Consider the following 20,127-nt stretch of genomic DNA (forward strand, 5'->3'; position numbering starts at 1 on the left):
TTTGTGGCAGTTTTGGATCTTTTATAAATCCAATAACACACATAAACCACAGTGTTGAATTTTATGAGCAATGGGTCACTAGTTTTCAAATTCAGAAACGATGCCTCCTTTGCTTTTTAAACATCTTATTCTGCCACATCAATTTAGCTTTTTGCCTTTTTTCACCTTATCCATGATGTGTGAGCACATGCGACCAGTTTGCTCTGATTACTAGGTACCAATTGGTTATCGTGGAAATGAGCCGACTGTATCTTTAGAGGGGGATGATACATAAAATAGGATCATTTAGGAAAATTATTTTATTATTACTTTTTCCTTTAAAAAAGGAAAAAAAAACAAAAACAAGCCCTTAAAATACGGCACAAATTACATCCTGCATACACTCATACTCACAGATTGAGAGACAGTAGACAGCAAACTATGTCCATCCATTTTCTATACCAATAATTCTACAAGGTCACGGGGAAACTGGAACCTATCCCATGGAGCATCGGGCACAAGGCAGAGTACACTCTAGATGGGGTGCCAATCCATCGCAGGGCACAATCACATATACGTTCACACACCCATTCATACAGTACGGACACTGGACATGCCAATCAGCCTACCATGCATGCAAGGCAGACGAGCTCCTAAAATAACAGTTCTTTTGGATTTCTGGTGTTTCCAGGGGCATTGTAGTAGGGTTCCAAAAAACAAATCTTTTGCTCTGGACCATGCCCACTTCCTGTTCAAATCCAAATACAAATTGAGATGCAAATATTTGGAGCACTAAACAGATACATATACAGATGGTGGCATTCTGTTACAACCCTACCTTTGTATGTGTTTAATGACAGGAGGATCTTAAATGACATACTTCCATTCCAGAACTCAAGACACTAATGACTGACAAAAAAAAGTGTGGTTTACTTTTAAAACATGTCCAGCTCCGATGTTTATAGTACTTAATGAAACATGTGTAATATAGGGACAATTTTAATTTTAAATGCCCATATTATGTGTACAACAACATGGAATTGTAACAATTGTAATCCTTCCCTAACTCCCTAAGCCAAAAACAGAGACAAAAGAACCCCTCTCCCAAAAGAAATGGCAGCCACACCCCTACTGCCGGTGAACTGAGTGCAAAATATACACAATGGTGAACAAAATATACAACCAGGTAAAGGGACAACCAAACTCAGTCAAAAACCAGAACAAGCAGTCAGAATACAGAATACAAGCAATACAACAAACACAATCTCTGAACACCAAAGCACACGTAACCACCTCCAACATCCCACGCCATTTTCACTCCTCTTCCCTTTAATTAGTTTCGTCATTCAGTGATCTCATCCTGGGGGGCGGGAGCAAGGCAAGCTAGGGCAGGCTGGAAACTCTGGGAGAGAGTTCGGAACTGCACACAAAAATATGGCACAGCACACAGAAACAACTGTCCATCACAAAGATAGCGGGTTGTAGCACCCCACCACCACCACCCACCTAAGTGTGAACCTGAAAAGGTGCACCGAAGAAAAAAAAAACCCACACACCACAACAACCCCTCAGTGACATCAAGCTCTTGATAGCGTACCAGCGATCACATTTTGGGCACCCTTATTATGGGCAATCACTAAATTAAACCCTTACACAATAATAGACCATCACATGAGCCTTTGATTTGTATTAAGCATATGGTGTAAGAAGACTAGACACAATCAACAATAATCCGTTCAAAAGGATCTGTGCTGACTACTTTGGGTTTTAGGGGAGCAGGAGGAACAACCTGATTAGGGTTACCCACTAAACTGGCAAGTACGACAAGCACTGCAGTATCTTGCGACATCATTTTTCATACCAGGCCAATAAAAGTAATGTAAGGCACACTGGTAAGTCTTATGTACCCTGGCATGTCCAGAACAAGGGTGATCATGAGCTAAGGTCAGAACATGACTTCTCATTGGGTTAGGAACCACCACCTGAAATGTTTCCAACCAATCATCAGTGGAACTAGGAGGAGACCATTTCATTAACACCCCATCTTCAATAAAATATAATGACCGACGAGGTTCAGATTCAGATTGACCACCTACAGATTTGAAACACTGTGCTAACGAAGTGTCTAAATTCTGTTAAGCCACCAACTGGTAATGAGACACAAGTAGATTTATCTCAGGGACAGGACGGGCGTCTACCTCATGTGGTACTTCACAGGTACTATCAAGTTCCTTAAGGGGCTCCTCTCGAGATAGAAAGGATGCCAATAAATCGACTACATCAACCAACTTCTTTTATTGGGCCCATGTTAACACACAAACAGAACATAGGAGTGCTGGTCACCAGGCTGAAAATTAACACTCATAGGTTCCGAAACTACTTCAGGTAAGGAAAAGACTTTATTACCAGCTATATCATTCCCTAGAATGACAGACAAAGCTGGATGAACAGCCACCTTCACCAGACCTAAGAAACCCTCGGTTTCCAAATATACCATGTGCAGGGGCGCACAAAATACAGCCAGTTCAATGCATTGGATTAAAACATCACTGCCTGCATAAGAAGCTTCAGAGAAGGGTAGAACCTTTTACAGCACAAAAGACTGAGCAGCCCCAGTGTCTCAGCATGCATACAGGATTCTTTACCTCATTAGGACCCAAGGACCCATATCCTGAATATACAAAAGGTTCAAATCCTGGCTCAACTTGGTCAAAGACCTTCAGAAACGTTCTGTGAAGCCGCAGCTGCATTAACCTTTTTAACCTCGGTTTGTTTCCTTGCTTGCTTGCTTGCTTGCTTGCTTTCGCTTTAATACTGGGCAATTTGCAATATGACTTGGCTCATGACAATAAAAACAGTCATAAGTCCCAGGTGAGGGTTTAGAAAAAGTACAGGTTTTGCTCACAAGCTTCTATGAACGTGCTAATGCATCTTTCCAAGACGAAGGAGGACTGAACAACTTTATGGGTTAAAACAACCTCCTCTGCAAAAATAGCAGCTTTGGACAGTGTATCAATTCTCTGCTCATTTAAATATAGCACCAGTGATTCTGGCAAACATGACTTAAATTCTTCTAACAATATCAGTTCTCTAAACTGATCAAAATTCCTCATGCCACTAGCTGAACACCATTTATCACACAGTGTTTTTCTCACTGGCGAATTCCACATAGGTTTGGTGCAATGACATAACAGTTTTCCTAAAATTTTGCCAGTAAGCTTCTGGCAAGCGCTAATGTGCGCAGAGAACCGTAGCCTTAACAGTATCGTACTACAAACTCTGTTCTAAGGTGAGGGCAGAACACACTTCTTAGAACACCAGATAGTTTGCACTGCAGTAACAATGTCCACAAACTTTTTGGCCAATGTAACATCGTGGCTATTCTCTCAAACACAGCAAAATAAGCATCTGCTTCGTCTTCTCGAAATACAGGCACTAGCCCAACGTGTCAGCTAAAATCAAAGTTAGGTGGACTCACCAGTGAGGACAGCACTGGAGTAGGCTGTAGGCTGTAGTTCTCTGCGCCAACAGAATACAGGGAGTTTGCTCTCAGGGAGTTAAGCTTCCGTGGCAGCGGCACCGGCTTCCGCTGCTGAACTACCAGGTCAAGCCTTCTCCCTTCAGTGTGCAGCTCCCACTCCCGAACTCGCAGTAGCTGCGTCTTGTACTCTTTCTGCTTAATTTTCAACTCTAACTCTTAGCACAAGTTGCCAACCGGATACCACTGCACCAGCCTCAGTCTATTCACGACCTGCAACAACCTTATCTTCCGGCTCAATCACAGCCTCCGCCCTGCTGGTAACCGGAAGAGATTGGGTAGGCTGTGTGGCAACACCTAGAAGTGCTTCACACTCAGGTAGAACCTGTTGAGCCACAAGTGCCTCATATAACGCCACTTTAACTACCTTTTTGTTAGCCGTACAGGGAAGTGACACATGGAAAAAGTCTCCAATAAGGAGATCATCCTTCCTACACCTGTCAAAGTCCTCTAGCATAGAACACACCATAAACATAATTAAATCGAATGCCATAGTTACAAAAAGCACAATACACCAACACAACCTGACTCACCAAAAAATAAATAAAGAATCAATCCCAGACAAGCCCACAAATCTGTTATGGCCCCAGTCTAGTTTGGGCTGCACAGAGTAACCAGCTCTCGATTCAATGGAATTGTCCTTTAAATAAGGGAAGCCAGGAATAACAAACACCAACAGGTTTGTTCAAAAAGTTGTGGTATATTGTAAAACACACAAATATATAACTGTACAAAGAACCAACACCAAGTGTACCTGCAGGGTGGGCCAAGGCTAAAATAATAAACAAAAAGATTCTTTGTTTGGTGGTAGATAGTTTACCTGAAAGGAAAATAACAACAAAGAAAAACAAGTATCCTTCCTTAACTCCCTAAGCCAAAAACAGAGACAAAAGAAATGGCAGCCACACCCCTACTGCCGGTGAACTGAGTGCAAAATATACACAACAGTGTATAGAATATACAACCAGGTACAGGGACAACCAAACTCACAGTCAAAAACCAGGACAGCAGTCAGAATATAGGCAATACAACCAACACACACATAACCACAACCAACATCCCACACCATTCTCACTCCTCTTCTTCTTTAAATAGGGTCGTCATTCAGTGATCTCCTCCTGGGAGGCGGGAGCGAGGCAGGTTAGGGAAAGCTGGAAACTCTGGGAGGGAGTTTGGACCTGTACACAAAAATATGGCACAGCACACAGAAACAACTTCCTATCCCAAAGATAGCAGGTTGTAACTAATATATATATATATATATATATATATATATATATATATATATATATATATATATATATATATATATATATTAGTTCTGATAAAGTTATTTTAACAAAAAGACATTCAAAATATCTAGGTTCGATTGAAGGTATAATTAACTCCAATATCAGAATAGACGAAACATACTTCACCACACAACCACCCCTGGAATTTCTGTCGGCTCTATAAAGCACATAATTTGCAAGTTTGACTTCCTTTTCGGAAATCTTACTACTCAGCCACGTCTCTGACAAAACAATAATATTTGGATTATACTGGGCTACCCAAGCACGTAGTAGATCAATTTTGGGTAGAAGACATCTTATATTCAAATGAACAATTTTTAAACCTTTAATATTATCCACTTTATATGAAAAAAGTCATAAACATTTTAATGCTAGGTAATAAATACAAAATATATTTAAGGTATGTTAAATTGTAGTGGCATAACAACAAAACAGATCCTCAAATATACAGACAAGACAAAACAAAACCCCCAAAAATACAAGAACATTAAAGACATTAAAGACATTAAATCTGGGCCAGCAGCCCTAGCCATCCTAAGCCCAGGCATATTCATGAGTAGGTCAAATTAAGTCGGTATAAACAAGAACCAGTCACATTCAGTACACAGGTCGGTCTGTATCAAATATAGGATAAAGAAAATAGCTCATGGAGAGGACAATGTTATCTTCTACAGTTAGACTGCCTTTATAATGGAGAGTCCATACAGGGCATAAAAGCAGTTTCAGCAAATAAACAATTTTTCTGGTTGTAAAAAGTTTCCATTCAATATTAAAAAGGTAGGTAATTAATCAAATTTATTTGTTAGGAGAGTTGGACATGGACACGTCTTCTAATATCCTTTCCACTATTATGTATCATTATAGACATACACAGTATGTGTATAAATGGGCTTCAGGTTTCTATGATATTATCTGTCACTCTTCCATACATGTGCTGTTCAACACATTCCACTAAATTTAATAACATGGATATATGTGTGTTTTCTTGTTTGTATTATGCCGGTATAGGATCATCCGGATGGAATGACCCTTGTGAAAGAGGAAGAAGATAAGGAAGATGGGAAACAAGAGCCAGAGGTGGTGTATGAGACCAACTGCCACTGGGAAAATTGCTGCAGAGAGTTTGACACCCAGGAACAGCTTGTACATGTAAGAAAACACACACACACACACCTGCATATTAGTCTTCCTCTTTCTCTGTTTCTGACACTCCTAATTTCTTTCATATGGTCCACTTTTCACACACTGATCTAAATGTGGGCAAGGTAATCACAAGGATCAGAGTTAAACACACACACACTTGCACACAGACTTTGCTCCAGACATGACATTTTTCACAGCCACTTCCAGTCTAGAGCAGCGAGTGGAAAGACACTTACTTCTTGAGACATGAAAGCTCATCACCACTGAAAAATACTGCCACTGTGTGCCCTCTTTAAGCTCTCAGTTCTCATCCTAACACACTCTCAGTCCCCTTTAACCATTCCACGCACACACACACACACACACACACACACACACACACACACACACACACACACACACACACATCAGGCATACATCGGATAGAAAGATCTTCAGTTCTCCACAGCTGTCTATCCATACTCTGACATGGCAATTCGAAGCGGCCATGCTAACCCCTATCTATAATTGATATCCTGAGCCGGGAATGGCCTGCCTCCCACATTTGAAGGCCTGTGCTCAAAGCTTGAGGACCTTGACAACTTCTTGCCACTGTTTCTGAAAGCAATTGGGGTGGTGTGTGTGTGTGTGTGTGTGTGTGTGTGTGTGTGTGTGTGTGTGTGTGTTTGTGAAGGTGGGCCAACAACTATATATGTGGGCGGACGTCGTAACAGACATTTAAAAGTGAAGCTACTTTGAGACCCTCTAGTGGCTAGCTGCAGAACAATTTTTAACCACACCCATTCCTATGTTAGCGAATGGAACACAAGCTAAACGTACAGTAATGTGTAAAAGTCTTAAGCACATACAGAGAAATGCTGTAGGGCAAAGATTCCTTCAAAAATAACGAAAATGAAATGTTTCTACATTTAAAAGAAATACTGCAAAGAGCAGTAAACAGTAATAAATAAAACAAAGTCAATATTTGGTGTGATGACCCTTTGCTTTAGTCTCAGGTACAATTTGTGCAGTTTTATAAGGAAATTAGATGGTAGCTTTTACTGAGCATCTTGCAGAACCAGCCACAGTTCTTCCACAGACTTCGAATGTCACACTTGCTTGTTATTTTTGCATGCAAAATTCAGCAGATTATTTTTTTTGGTCTGAGAAGTGGTCTCTTTTGTAATATGCTCCTTTCTTTACTGATATACCAACATTTTTCTGTCACATTTAATTTTATGCTGGAAAACTAATGTTTGGAATTCTAAAATATTTTTGTACTTACGTGATAATATTAAAGTCATAAATCTATAACAATGTTTGTGTGAAAAAATGTATGTGTATGTATGTATATATATATGTACATATACTTGGACACTAATATATATACATATATATATATATATATATATATATATATATATATATATATATATATATATATATATATATATATATATATATATATATATATATATATACATATATTAGTGTCCAAGTGCCTTTTGTGCCTTTTGCACAACACTGTACATTTTATGTCACATCTCCACAAATTTTCTTTGGGAATAGTGTTCTCTCGTTTTAAGGTTCAGTTGACCTTGATATCTCACCCAGTAGTTGTCTTTAGGGTGAATGTGTTTTACAGGTGTTATTTGATGGTAAACAAAAGGGCATGGTTGATGAGGTGATTGACAGTTTTGGATATGACTGTCAATTCCCATGAACATGCACATACTTTCCAACATGCACCTGAAGCTCTTGACAGTTCTGTTACAAAGCCATATCTTATTCTGCTTAACTGTTGCAGAGACACAGAGAGTAGAGAGTTTTTTGCAGTTTTTCTGGTATGTTGCTCATTTTAATGTCTTAGCTAGCTCATTGTACTGATATTATAACTAGCAAATCAACGTGAATGAATAAAGTGATCACTGCTTTTTACCATTATACAACAGTTAGCTCTGGGCCACTAAATTGATTGGACAACTGGTGTTCCAAGAGTGCTGATGTTTAGTATAACAGCACTGGTACATTTCATTGTTAGTATCACACTGCTCATCTGTGATTATAAACAATAAACAAATAAACAATATATAAAAAATAAACAAAATATTTGCCCATATTCTTTCTGAAGTGTCAGTTACTTGATATTAATTTCTTGTTCATAGAACTTTTGTATAAAGGCAATATCACATTTGCAATCATGATGTACTGAATATCAGCACGGCTGTGATTATGTGGTACTCAGTATAACAGCAGTCTTGCTTGTGCAATTATATAAACATATACCTTAACATAAACCAATATATAGTGTATTTGTAGATAACATGACAGATTCACCATTTTCAGCTAGCTAATTACGGGGCCAAGCACTACAGAGGCAAAGTAAGGAGACAAGCAAGCATTAGAGCACAGTCCTGATTTTACATATCATGTTTCGGTGCAGTAAGCAGTGTTGTTGCCAATATATTGCATAAACCATTATGTGTTTATGTCAATGCATTATATGGAAAAGGTTTGAGATATCAAAAAGTTTTTTGCCAGCATGCTCTGATGATGAGCTATGTGAAATTTGGTGAAGATTGGATAAATGGTCTAGGAGGACTCAAAATGGCAGACAGACAAAAAGACCTGCTGTGGAAAAATGGAATCACTGGTTTCAGACTGACAGTTTGGTTTGGTCTATCTGTTTGCATGTTATTTGAGAATGGTTTGACTAATCAACTTCAATTCCATAAGTTTTTGTAGGCATGGTCTGAACATGATCTATTTAGATTTTGGTGAAAATCGAACAAACCGTCTAGGAGGAGTTTAAAAAAGTAGGTTTTTACCAGAAAATTCAAAATGGTGGAAAATCTAGTTTGCTGGAAATTGAAACCATGGTATGCCAAGGAATAAAAGGATAAATTATTTAGGGCTAATAATTTAGCCCTTATGGTTCAAAAGTTATTAACATAAACATGAGTGAAATATTTGACTTGTTGGTGGTGCTAGAGGGTTTGAGATAGCGACTCCAAATTTGCTATGGTAACATTTCAGACTGTCCTCTATTTGTGTTCTATGCATCTGTGGTGCTTGGCCCCTAATAATAATAATAAGAAGAAGAAGAAGACGAACGAAAACAATAGGTGTAATAATAATAATAATAATAATAATAATAATAATAACAACAACATCAACAATAATAATTAAAGAGCTCATAGCAGCACTTTCGGGAGCCAGGCAGCCAGACTTGGTGAGTATAATAGCTCTCAATAGCATCAAGAGGCAGATGCATTCTCTGATAGGCCATATCTACTGCACAGCTCCAATTTTGAACTACTGCTCAAATTTAAGTGGAATGGCTAAATGAAAATGACTTTCATTTAAATCAATATTAGGCTTCAAAACCACACAATGGGTGTAAATGGTGCCATGTTGTCCACCCATAAATACAGCCATTGTTGTGGGTATGTTTATATATCTTGGTAGGGACAAAATGGTCCCACAAGGATTTGAATATTTTAGGCTAGGGTTTAGTTTAGGTGTAGCATAGAATGAATCAGCTGCATTAATAATTCTGTCAGTGGAAGGACCTTGCAATGATAGTAAGACGTGTGTGTGTGTGTGTGTGTGTGTGTGTGTGTGTGTGTGTGTGTGTGTGTGTGTGTGTGTGTGAATGATTTCTGGATTTTCTGGATCCATGCATAATCCTTGATGATTTATTACTAAATCAGCTTAGGTGGAAACTTTCCACTTTCTTCATTAATTACCAATCAGCCCTAATAATTAGACATAGCAAGCACATTGCACACAGATCAGGGCTCAGTCTTGATGATGTTAATCTACAAAGCAATATGTCTCATTATAGTTCTATGCCAATTCTCTCCATTTATTCCTACTTTCATTACTGTAATTTCTTGTTTCTTGCATTACACTGCAGCTGATAGCTCAGACATACTAATAAATTGCATAGTCCCTCCCTTCAAATTCATTTTTTTTCTTAAGGAATGAAAAATACTATCTTTGTCTCTGTTGTAATGGGTTGAGTTTAACGTATTGATGTTTGGCAGTTGTGGAGTACAATTTTGGGAAGGTTAGGGCAGATTTTTTCAAACTATTTTTCAAGTGCACCACCTTTCCCTGAGAACTCAATAATGTAATGGAAACATGTGGCATCTATTTGATTCACAGCTCAGAACCTTTGTTGTAATTTGCAAACATATTCCTTTTCAGTGATTGTTTGAAAATAAAAAAAATATTTTTCTTATTCTTTTTAAACCTTTAACTTAGCTTTCAGCTTTATTCAGTGGTTTATGAAAATATGTAAATTACATATGTTTGTATATGACTTGTTATTTTAGATGAAAAAAGCTCAATTTAGTTGACAACTATGCACCACCATGGTAGCAGCTAATCACACACAATTTGCATCCAGTTCACAGCAAATCACAACCAAAGGTTATAAGGACTTTCTATGCATTCACTCTTTGCGAAGTGAATACGCAGTTGCCTTGTCGACCTCCCAAATCATCTTCCTGTCCAAAGTGGACGATGCGACCTTCCAAGGCACGTTCCTGTCCAAGGTCGACAAGGTGGCCTCCCAAGCCATGTTCCTTTCCGAGGTCGGTGAGGCGGCCTCCCAAGCCAAATTCCTTTCCGAGGTCAATGAGATGGCCTCTCAAGCCAAGTTCATGTCCAAGGGCAACGAGACGGACAACCAAGTTCTGCTCATGCCTGAAGCCGACATCACGACCAACCAAGTTAGTTATGCTTATACTCGAGATTGACGACACGGCCAACCAAGTTCTCCTCATGCTTGAGTCTGCTGACACAGCCAACCAAGTTCAGCCTGCAGATTCGATGGAGAATGACGCTCAGCACCTCTGCAGGACTGAGGGCGCTGCTTAGCATTCCTATACAGCTGAGGACGCCACTCAAACTCCCTGTTCAGCTGAGGATGTTTCTCCCCCTCCCGTTGCAGCCAAGAGCTCCGCTTTGCACCCCCACTCTGCCTTGGATGCCACTATGCCAGTGTTCTATACAGACCTCGCTCCACTTTCCCATGCCGCTGAGGACATCGCTCTGCCATTCTGCTCCATGGAGGATGTAATTCTGCCTCCTTGCTACACAGTAGACATTGCTCCACACTCAAGAAAAGCCAACGAGACGGCCCACCAAGTCAAGCCCCCGTCTAAAGCAACTTCCCACACCTAGGTCTTGCCTAATGACCCCGGCAAACCAGCCCCAGCCTTATGTCTGCTCCTCGGCTCCTTGAGGAACCTGCTACTTGTTGGACAATGCCTGTATTGGAAACCGAGGGGCTGTGTGAACATTTTTCCCAGAGGGCCAGGACCGTCGGGGGAGGGAGTGTATTTTGGCACTTCGGGAGAAGCACCTTGGGGGGTTCTGTCATATCACAGCAAACTAGTGACTACATTTCCCCTCCTGCACTGTGGCCAACAAACATTTACATTTACATTTATTCACTTAGCAGATGCTTTTATCCAAAGCGACTTACAAATGAGAAAAATACAAGCGAAGCGATATATCAAGCAGAGAACAATACAAGTAGTGCTACCATACAAGAATTCCATCCATTAATTGAGTTCCAGAGGAAGCAAAGTGCACAGAGTAGAGGTGTAAGTGCAATATTTTATTTTTTTTTTATTTTTTTTTTATGAGTTGGTTAGGTGTTCACGGAAGAGGTGGGTCTTTAGCTGTTTTTTGAAGATGGTGAGAGATTCTGCAGTCCGGATTGAAATTGGAAGTGCATTCCACCACTGAGGAAAAGTTAGCGTGAAGGTTCTGGAAAGGGACCTTGTGCCACGCTGAGTGGGAACTACTAAACGTCGGTCGCTAATCGATCGCAGATTGCGAGAGGGAACGTAGGCCTTCAGGAGAGAGTTGAGGTAGGAGGGTGCTGTTCCTGACAAGGTCTTGTAGGTGAGCATCAAGGCCTTGAACTTTATGCAGGCAGCTACAGGAAGCCAGTGGCGGGAGATGAAGAGGGGTGTGACATGGGTTCTCTTGGGCTGGTTGAAGACGAGGCGCACTGCAGCATTCTGAATCATCTGAAGGGGTTTGATGGAGCTGGCTGGGAGGCCTGAAAGCAGTGAGTTGCAGTAGTCCAGTATAGAGATAACAAGAGCCTGGACTAGTATCTGTGTAGCCTGTTCGGTGATGTAGGGTCGGATTTTCTTGATGTTGTACAGGATGAACCTACAGAACCTTGCAGTTGCTGAGATATGGTTTGTAAAGGTCAAGCCGGTCATCAAGAATCACCCCAAGGTTCCTGGCCGTCCTGGTTGGCATGAGTGTGAGTGAGCTGAGCTGTACAGTGAGGTTGTGGTTGATTGAGGGACAGGCTGGGATGACGAGAAGCTCAGATTTTGCCAGGTTAAGCTTAAGATGGTTTTCCTTCATCCACACCGAGACAAATGGAGCTGGGTGTCATCAGCATAGCAATGATATGAGAAGCCATGAGACTCAATCACCTGCCCTAGACATGTAGTGTAGATAGAAAAGAGGAGTGGACCCAGAACTGACCCCTGTGGAACGCCAGTTGTGAGTTGCTGAGTTTCAGAAATACCTCACTTCCATGATACCTTGAAGGATCTGTCAGAGAGATAGGATTCCACCCAGCGCAGAACCGTTCTCAGCAGGGTTGGCTCCTTCTACAATCAGGGTCTATGTGGCCACCATTTTGGTCAGGCACGCCCCTATTCGTGTTGCTTCTTTTCGGGCTTTGAGGTTTATGCGTGGTGTGAGGCAGCTGAGGCCCATCTGCAGACCACACATACCTCCCTGGGACATTTGTGTGGTCATGGAAGGTCTGTCAGGTGACCCATCTGAGCCCTTAAAGTCAGCCTCAGAGAAGCTTCTGACTCTAAAAGGTAGCTCTTCTGCTGGCCCTGATATCGCTCAAGCGAGTAGGAGGTCTACATGCTCTCTGTTGCCCCTTCCTGCCTTGACTTTGCCCCTGGATTAGTCAAGGCCTTCCTTTATTCTAGGCCAGATTATATTCCTAAAGTGCCTACATCTGCTGCCCAGCCAGTTGTGTTGCAGGCTTTCTGGCCCCCCTCACACTGGAACAAAAGAAATTGCACCTACTGTGTCCAGTAAGGGCTCTTTGTGCTTACGTCTATCACGCCGGCCAGTGGTGTAAGTTAGAGCAGCTTCTGGTCTGCTGTGGTAGCAACAGTAGAAGTGATGTTGTGTTGAAGCAGCGCATCTCTAATTGAATAGTGGAAGCAATCCCTATCGCTTATGAGATGCGCGGTCTTGCTACACCTCTGGTCATAAGGACTCATTCCACTAGGGGTGTTGCCTCTTCAAAGGCTTTATCCAAAGGGGTACCCTTACAGGATGTGTGCTGCAGTGGGGTGGTATATGCCTCACATGTAATATCACACATTTGATATTACAGCCTGGATATACATTCCACCCCAGGCTCGAATGTCTTGCAGTGACCCTTGGGATCTGATCTTTTTATACAGGCCGTACCCTCAATATGACTGAGTGGGTATTGTCGTTCTCACAGCGTGGAGCTAACGCAACGTTGATTTCCCTTTGAAAGGGAACGTCTGGGTTATGTATGTAACCCTTTTCCCTGAGAAGGGAATGAGATGTTGCGTAGCTTTATCATACTGGGGCATGCCTGTGAATTGTGTCTTCGCTTCAGATAATAGAGGCTGATGGCGCGGCTCACAGGTGCTGTTTTTATATCATGCGACGTGCTTAATTGCCACGTCATCTGATCACGGCAGGCTTATAAATAGGCATGATGTTACACAAGCTTCAGATACTGGTCATGCACGAGGGCGCTTCCCATATCGTGGAGCTCATGCAATGTCTCGTTCCCTCCTCAGCCAACAGGGTTACATGCGTAACCCAGACATTTTCCTATGGAAGCCAATTTCTGCCAGTTAGAAAAAAAATTAGTTTGCAGAAGATAATAACTCAACTTTGACATACTGCTGCTGATGAATAGAAAAATATGCTATGCAATTTCTTTCCTTTTTATCTGGTGAAAACAATGAGAGTTTTGAGTTATTTTGAGATAATTCTAAATTGGGACTTATTATCTCAAAATGTTGATATACTATAGTGATAAGTCTGTGCAAATAATGTGTCCCTTCTCAATTTAATTTTTTTTTTTTTTTTTAGAAATAATTTGGCAGATAGTTCAGCATAATTTTGGAGTAAAAATACAAGATAGTGTCAGATCTTTGAGATAATGAGTAAGAATTTTGAGATAAGTCAATATTTTGAGATAATACAGAATTTTACAATAATAAGTCAAAATTTTCATATACTGCTGCATATGTTGTGCACCTTTTTTATTGGTTCTGGCAGAAATGGGCTTCCATCGTTTTCTTCCATAAATTTCTGTTGGTCATGGTCTCTTTTTCTGTAAATCCTGATATGATTCTTGCAGTACTACCCTCTAATGGACACAGCCACCTTATGTTTAAGTAAAGAAGACTTCACCTGATGTAAGCATGAGCACACGACACCCTAGCAGCCCACATATCCACTTAATCAAATTTTTTTCTAGCACTTTTATTTGTGAAAAGTTCATAACCAACTCTGAAGAGCTTCAAGCAGTTACATACAGTATAATCATGTTGCTATGTTAAGCCAACAACTTGGAAAATCTATAACAAATAATTTTACAGGAGAACCAGTGTAATTGATAAACTTATACGGTTTCTAAAAGCTAGCCTTAGTTTGAGCGTTTCACCACTAGAAGAGAGGTTCTCAAACGTTTTTGCAGCCAAGGACCCCAGTAACTGTAAAATAAATTTCCCCTCCAAACATAATCCAACTATTCAAATATTAGGCGTAGCATTTAAATGTGTACAATAATATTTCGGATACTTATTTATTGAAGCCATGGAGCTTTCTATTTCTGAATTTTCCTCTGACAGAACACATTAGGTTCACATAACTTATAGACCTAAAACATTTTTACTGAGATATTTGAGTTTATTGAGTTATTGAGGTTTGGATTAAAGCCATTCAAATCAAATTACCAGTCAAACGGGATAATAAGTATAAAATTTCAATAATAAACATAATAATTGGCATACTATTTGGTTGTGATTTCCACCAAAAATCATGTACCCTCTGGCTATACTGCCATTTCCCCATTCATTGACTTGTGACAAGGGAGTTAAATGAGAGTTAATAATATAATGACATCAAAATAAGATGTCTATGTTTAGCACACATTAAAGTAGACATGAGAAGAACATGTAGAATATTTATTTATTATCATTAAGTGTACAGTTCTTCCCAAGCATTTTCCTCAGTGAATGAACCGTGGTGTAGTTCTGTGTAAGACTGTGTGATGTGGCAAATAAAAAAAGCATATCTTAATAGCATATAATTGAAGACAGTTTTAAAATACACAGTATAAATGTCTTTTTTTTTTTTTCTAACTGAGTCCCAACAGTTTTAGTAGTAGATTCTTTAACATCAAAGGGAAAATAAAACATTAGAGAGGGAAAATAAAATATTAACAAAATGTTTAGGTGTGTGTGTGTGTGTGTGGTTGTAGAGGGGGAATAGTTTCTTTTTGCTCCTGTTTGTGCTTGGGAGATAAAGAAAGGCTGGGGGGGGTGTGCAGGGGGGTATGCAGACCTCTTTTCTCCCTTAATATACCCTCTGGCTGGTGCAGGGAGCCTTTAATTGGTTAAATGTGGATTTCCCCCCTTTTTTGATCAGCTTCAGGATTAGCCGCTTTATCAGTTGGGAGTATCTTACACAAAGATGAAAAGGCAAAGCAGAATTACACATGCCAATTGCACCCCACCCTCCTCCTCTTCCTTCTCTTTCTCTCCCTCATCCCTCTCCCTCATTCCCATTTAGCCTCTTTTTCTGCTCTTTTCACACAGAACGCTTCAGTGATTGACATGCAAAAGGAGTGTATGATTTATTAGTGTGACTGATAAAACTGAATGCTGTTGGAGTTGCCTCGCTTCTGGGAAATAGCCTTGTAAACAGGCTCTTTTCATGCGTGGCTGCATTTTAATGGGGCAGGCCACAGCTCAGTAAAAAGGATGAAAAGCAGACAATATAAATTTAAGAGCTACAAACTGGCTCAGTAATGAGGGTATTCAGTGCGTTTTTCTTGCTTTAGGTTTGTATATGAGCCTCATTATGTTGTTTTGATCATCTTATGTCCTTTTATGTGTAACTGTAAATTGATCATACTGTACATTTAGCAGTTTATACAAACTTAATTTAAGGAATACAGCATTAGCCCTTATATTCTACTCAGGTCAGAATGTCTAAATGTCGAGCATAGGTGCCCAAATTGGGGAGGAAAAACTGGGGAAAATATTTTTGATACTTTAAAAAGTCAGTATGGTGCTGCAGCATCCCCAAATTTGATATTGAGCTTGGCTTAATGCCTCAGGTTACTGTGTATATGTAGTTTCACATTTTTTCCCAGTGTCCCTAACCAGAATAAAACAGTTACTATATGTATTTGATGTACTTTCTTAAGCATGATAAAGCATTTCTAGTTCATTTGTATTAAAGAATTTGGATCTGGGTGTAAAGAGTGTAACATTACTTTTTAAATATGGAATTCTGTGGATCATTTAACCACATGGTCATTTGCACAAATATTTAGGCATTGCTATATATATATATATATATATATCAGGGGCGAAACATGAGGAGTAATAGCCATATCTGGCCATTAGAGTATTAGTGTCACACCCTTTTCCATTCCTCCCTCCTTTTTCTCCCCTCTTCGCTCATCCCACAATCACTGTAGTAACGTCATGCATCACAGATGACAGCATCAGGCTCATTTGTACAAGTGAGTGTTAAGGGACATGCTATAGTCTCCTCCTCTCTCTGTTTCCCTCTCACTGTCTCTGTTGCGGTTATTGAGTGCCAATGCCACATCAGGCAGATCATATACCACAGGGAGTTCCACTCAGTGCAAGGAACAGGGAGGGAGAGGGATGAGGGAGATGAGGAAGGAAGTGAAGTGACAACAGTCTTTACACAGTGAGTCTCCAAACTTCAAACATTCCAATTGTAATTCAAAGACCATTACTTTTTAGGTTTTTGCTAATAGTATAAACGTTATTGATCGCATACTATCACAGAAAATTGTATATATATATATATATATATATATATATATATATATATATATATATATATATATATATATATAGGTGACAATTCCAGAAACTGATACAATACAAAACTGTTATGATGTTGATTTGTCCAAATTAATATGTTATAACTTTATTGAGAGCAATGAGTAGTTTCATATAAGACATTACAATTCAGGTACTTAAGTTTTCTCATTTCAGCCGCTTTCTTGATTATGTTTCATTTATTATTAATACCACATTATAAGGAAATAGCTGAAAAAGTCCCTTGGTCCATGCTATGATTATTCACTGTTTGGTAGCCATCAGGCTCCTAGATTATCTGACGTAAGTGTATTACCAGTGGTTAATAGTAGTTCTTGACTGGATCACCTCATATTACCTAACAAGATTTAGAATTATTTTGCTGGAGGAATGAGAAATCTTTAGGACACTCCAGAAAAGCAAGGAGCCTTTGTGATACATATAAGAAATGTAAATCCTCTTTTGTAAAATCTGGTATACTGTGTCATTGCTTAAGATTGTCCAAAAAATTCTAAAAGCTCATTTGCATAATCCATCATGTCACAATTTCCTGGATCCCAGAGGGGGCCTACATACATGAACTACCTTTCCAGTAAAAGTAGTTTGTACTCAGGACCTCATGTCATCTTTCTCGCTCCCTGATTATTCAGATTCTTTTCATTTGCTGCTCAAATTCATAATATATTATGGAAAGAATGCTTTGGATGTATCTTTGCCTGTGCACTTTCTGAGATGGTCAACATTTTATTAAAAAATAGTCAGTGAATATGACTATTCACTGACTATGAACCCTAACCCTAAACACCCTAACCCTAACCCTAGTTAGGAGGATAAAGTTGTCCTGTGTTAGGAGGATAAAGTTAAATTAAAATCTGATGGTCTTTGTAGAGACATGGGGTAAAACAAGGCCAGTAAACAGAATCAGGGCCAGGGTGTGAAACAGGGGTCAGGTTTGAATGACAGTCTACCACCTCACAGTCATTCTTTCTCACACACAAACCAATAACACACTCCTGCAGCACTATCCAAACTCTAGGAAAGTTTGGGCAGATGGTAGGAAGATGACAGAGAAGCTAGTGACACCAGTTGCCTTCATGTCATGAAGAAGAATAGAGGATGAGCTCCTCTCTCTGTCTATAGCAGCAACTCCCCTCTCTATCTCTGCCAGCACCTTTCACTCATTTTTTTCTGAATCCCTCTCTCTCATGTTTACGTTTTCACTGTCACTCGCCTCTGTCCCCTATCCTGCTCTGTATGTAAGGGAATCGATTCAGAGATATTTTTACTCTCCCTGTTTTTCTGTTTCCTGTTCTTTTCTTTTTGCTACCCAGGTTGACTATGATCATTGTATTGCTTTTGTTTCTGGTAAGAAATGCAAAGCACTTCTGAAATGGCCAATGAAAAAAAACAAAGATTTCTCACCCTTACATTCTTTCCCTCCCCCTTGCCCCAATCTAAGTCTGATTGGAAGTTGGCAGGCAACACAGCTGTCAGTGCTTCTCTTGGAAAGGCAGACAATTGTGATAGGAGGCAACAGGATTTTATTTGAAATCTTGCTTAAATTGGACACGGCATCTAAACGCAACATTATAAAACCCACCTGAAAGACTGACTGAAAACAGACAAATGAAGGAATCAACAATCAGAAAATTGATTGAGTAAGAGAATTACTTGAGGTGGAACAGAGAAAGAAAGAAACAGAAAAAGCAGTATAGAAAATCTGAGCACTGTTGTCACAGATGGCTAGGTAGTGACCACCTAAACTGAGCTTTATTCTTCAGTTCAGCTTAAATCTCACAATGATACAGTCCATTCCAAAAGTCTTGGAATGGCAAGGCCAATTAATTTGTTGTTTTTTACACAGAAGACATTTGGGTTTAAAATCAAAAGATGAATATGAGAGGATAGATTATAATTTCAGCTTTCATTTCCTGATATTTACATGTAGATGTGTTAAGCAACTTAGAACATGGCACCTTTTGTGGCAGACCACCCAATTTTTAGGTGAGCAAAAGTATTGGAACCTATTTACTTTAAGACTATAACACTTTATGTGGGTGCATATCCCTTGCTTGCAATAACTGCATCAAGGCAGAGATCCACTGACATCACCAAACTGTTGCATTCTTCTTTTGTGATGTTATTCCTGGCTTCTTTCAGTTGTTGTTAGGGTTACGGTCTGATGATTGATTTGGCCAGTCTACAACAATTTTTTCCCCTGATGAACTCCCTTGTTGTGTTGGCAGCAGTGTTGGGTAAGTTACTCAAAAAATGTGATCCACTACAGATTACTAATTACTACTTTAAAATTGTAATCTGATTACATTACTGATTACTGCATGTAAAAAGTATTCTGATTACTAATAACTTTAGTTTCACTTTACTTTCAAAACCTATCAAACCTACAAAAATACACTACAAAGTGAAACATTTAGTTCTTTCAGTAAATTTAGCGTGCATCAATGTTTGACATGATCAGAAAAAGTTTTATCATAAAACATACTTCAGGTGTTGTCACTGTTTGTAGGACTACCAGACCGATAAAATATAAAACTTTTCTAACTAGGCTCGTTTGGTGTCACTAGCCAAGGGGAGGCACAACAAAGCTATCATTGTCTGGGTTGCAAAGTATATTATCTTCCCTTATGCTCTGCTCATATCATGTTCACCTAAAGTGGAACTCATATAGACATTTACACACCTTATTTTCCTGCTCACTATCAGAGGATGTTACTGTTTCCATTTCAACCCCTTTACTGGTTTAAAAATAAATAAATAAATAAACAAACAAATAAATAAATTGGCGTATATCCCTTCTTCCTCACACTGACTGTGTGAGCTAGCATTTGGCAGAATTGAGAACTGTCAGCCAATAACACACAAGTATTTCCACGTATTTTAACCCTGTTTGATTGGTCTCGCCTCCATTCACTGAAGATTTTACTGACGTTCAGTTACGTAGTGACAAACCGCTCCAAGTGGAGAATTATTTGGAGCTAAACAAAAAATCTTCGGGGCAAAACGTGATTTATTTTATAAATGAAATTTACCA

General features: G+C 39.5%; 1 protein-coding gene across 5 annotated transcripts in view; it reads left to right on the forward strand.

Moving 5' to 3' along the window:
- Positions 1-20,127, forward strand: part of gli3 (GLI family zinc finger 3) — a 199,006-nt gene that overhangs the window by 169,396 nt on the left and 9,483 nt on the right. For all 5 annotated transcript variants that reach the window (XM_053674956.1, XM_017453559.3, XM_047150215.2 and 2 more), the window contains one exon: positions 5,818-5,958. In XM_053674956.1, the coding sequence (XP_053530931.1) occupies positions 5,818-5,958 (141 nt within the window). The remainder of the gene's footprint in view (positions 1-5,817; positions 5,959-20,127) is intronic.

The sequence above is a fragment of the Ictalurus punctatus genome, chromosome 23 (genome assembly GCF_001660625.3).
Source record: "Ictalurus punctatus breed USDA103 chromosome 23, Coco_2.0, whole genome shotgun sequence".
NCBI classification, from domain to species: domain Eukaryota; kingdom Metazoa; phylum Chordata; class Actinopteri; order Siluriformes; family Ictaluridae; genus Ictalurus; species Ictalurus punctatus.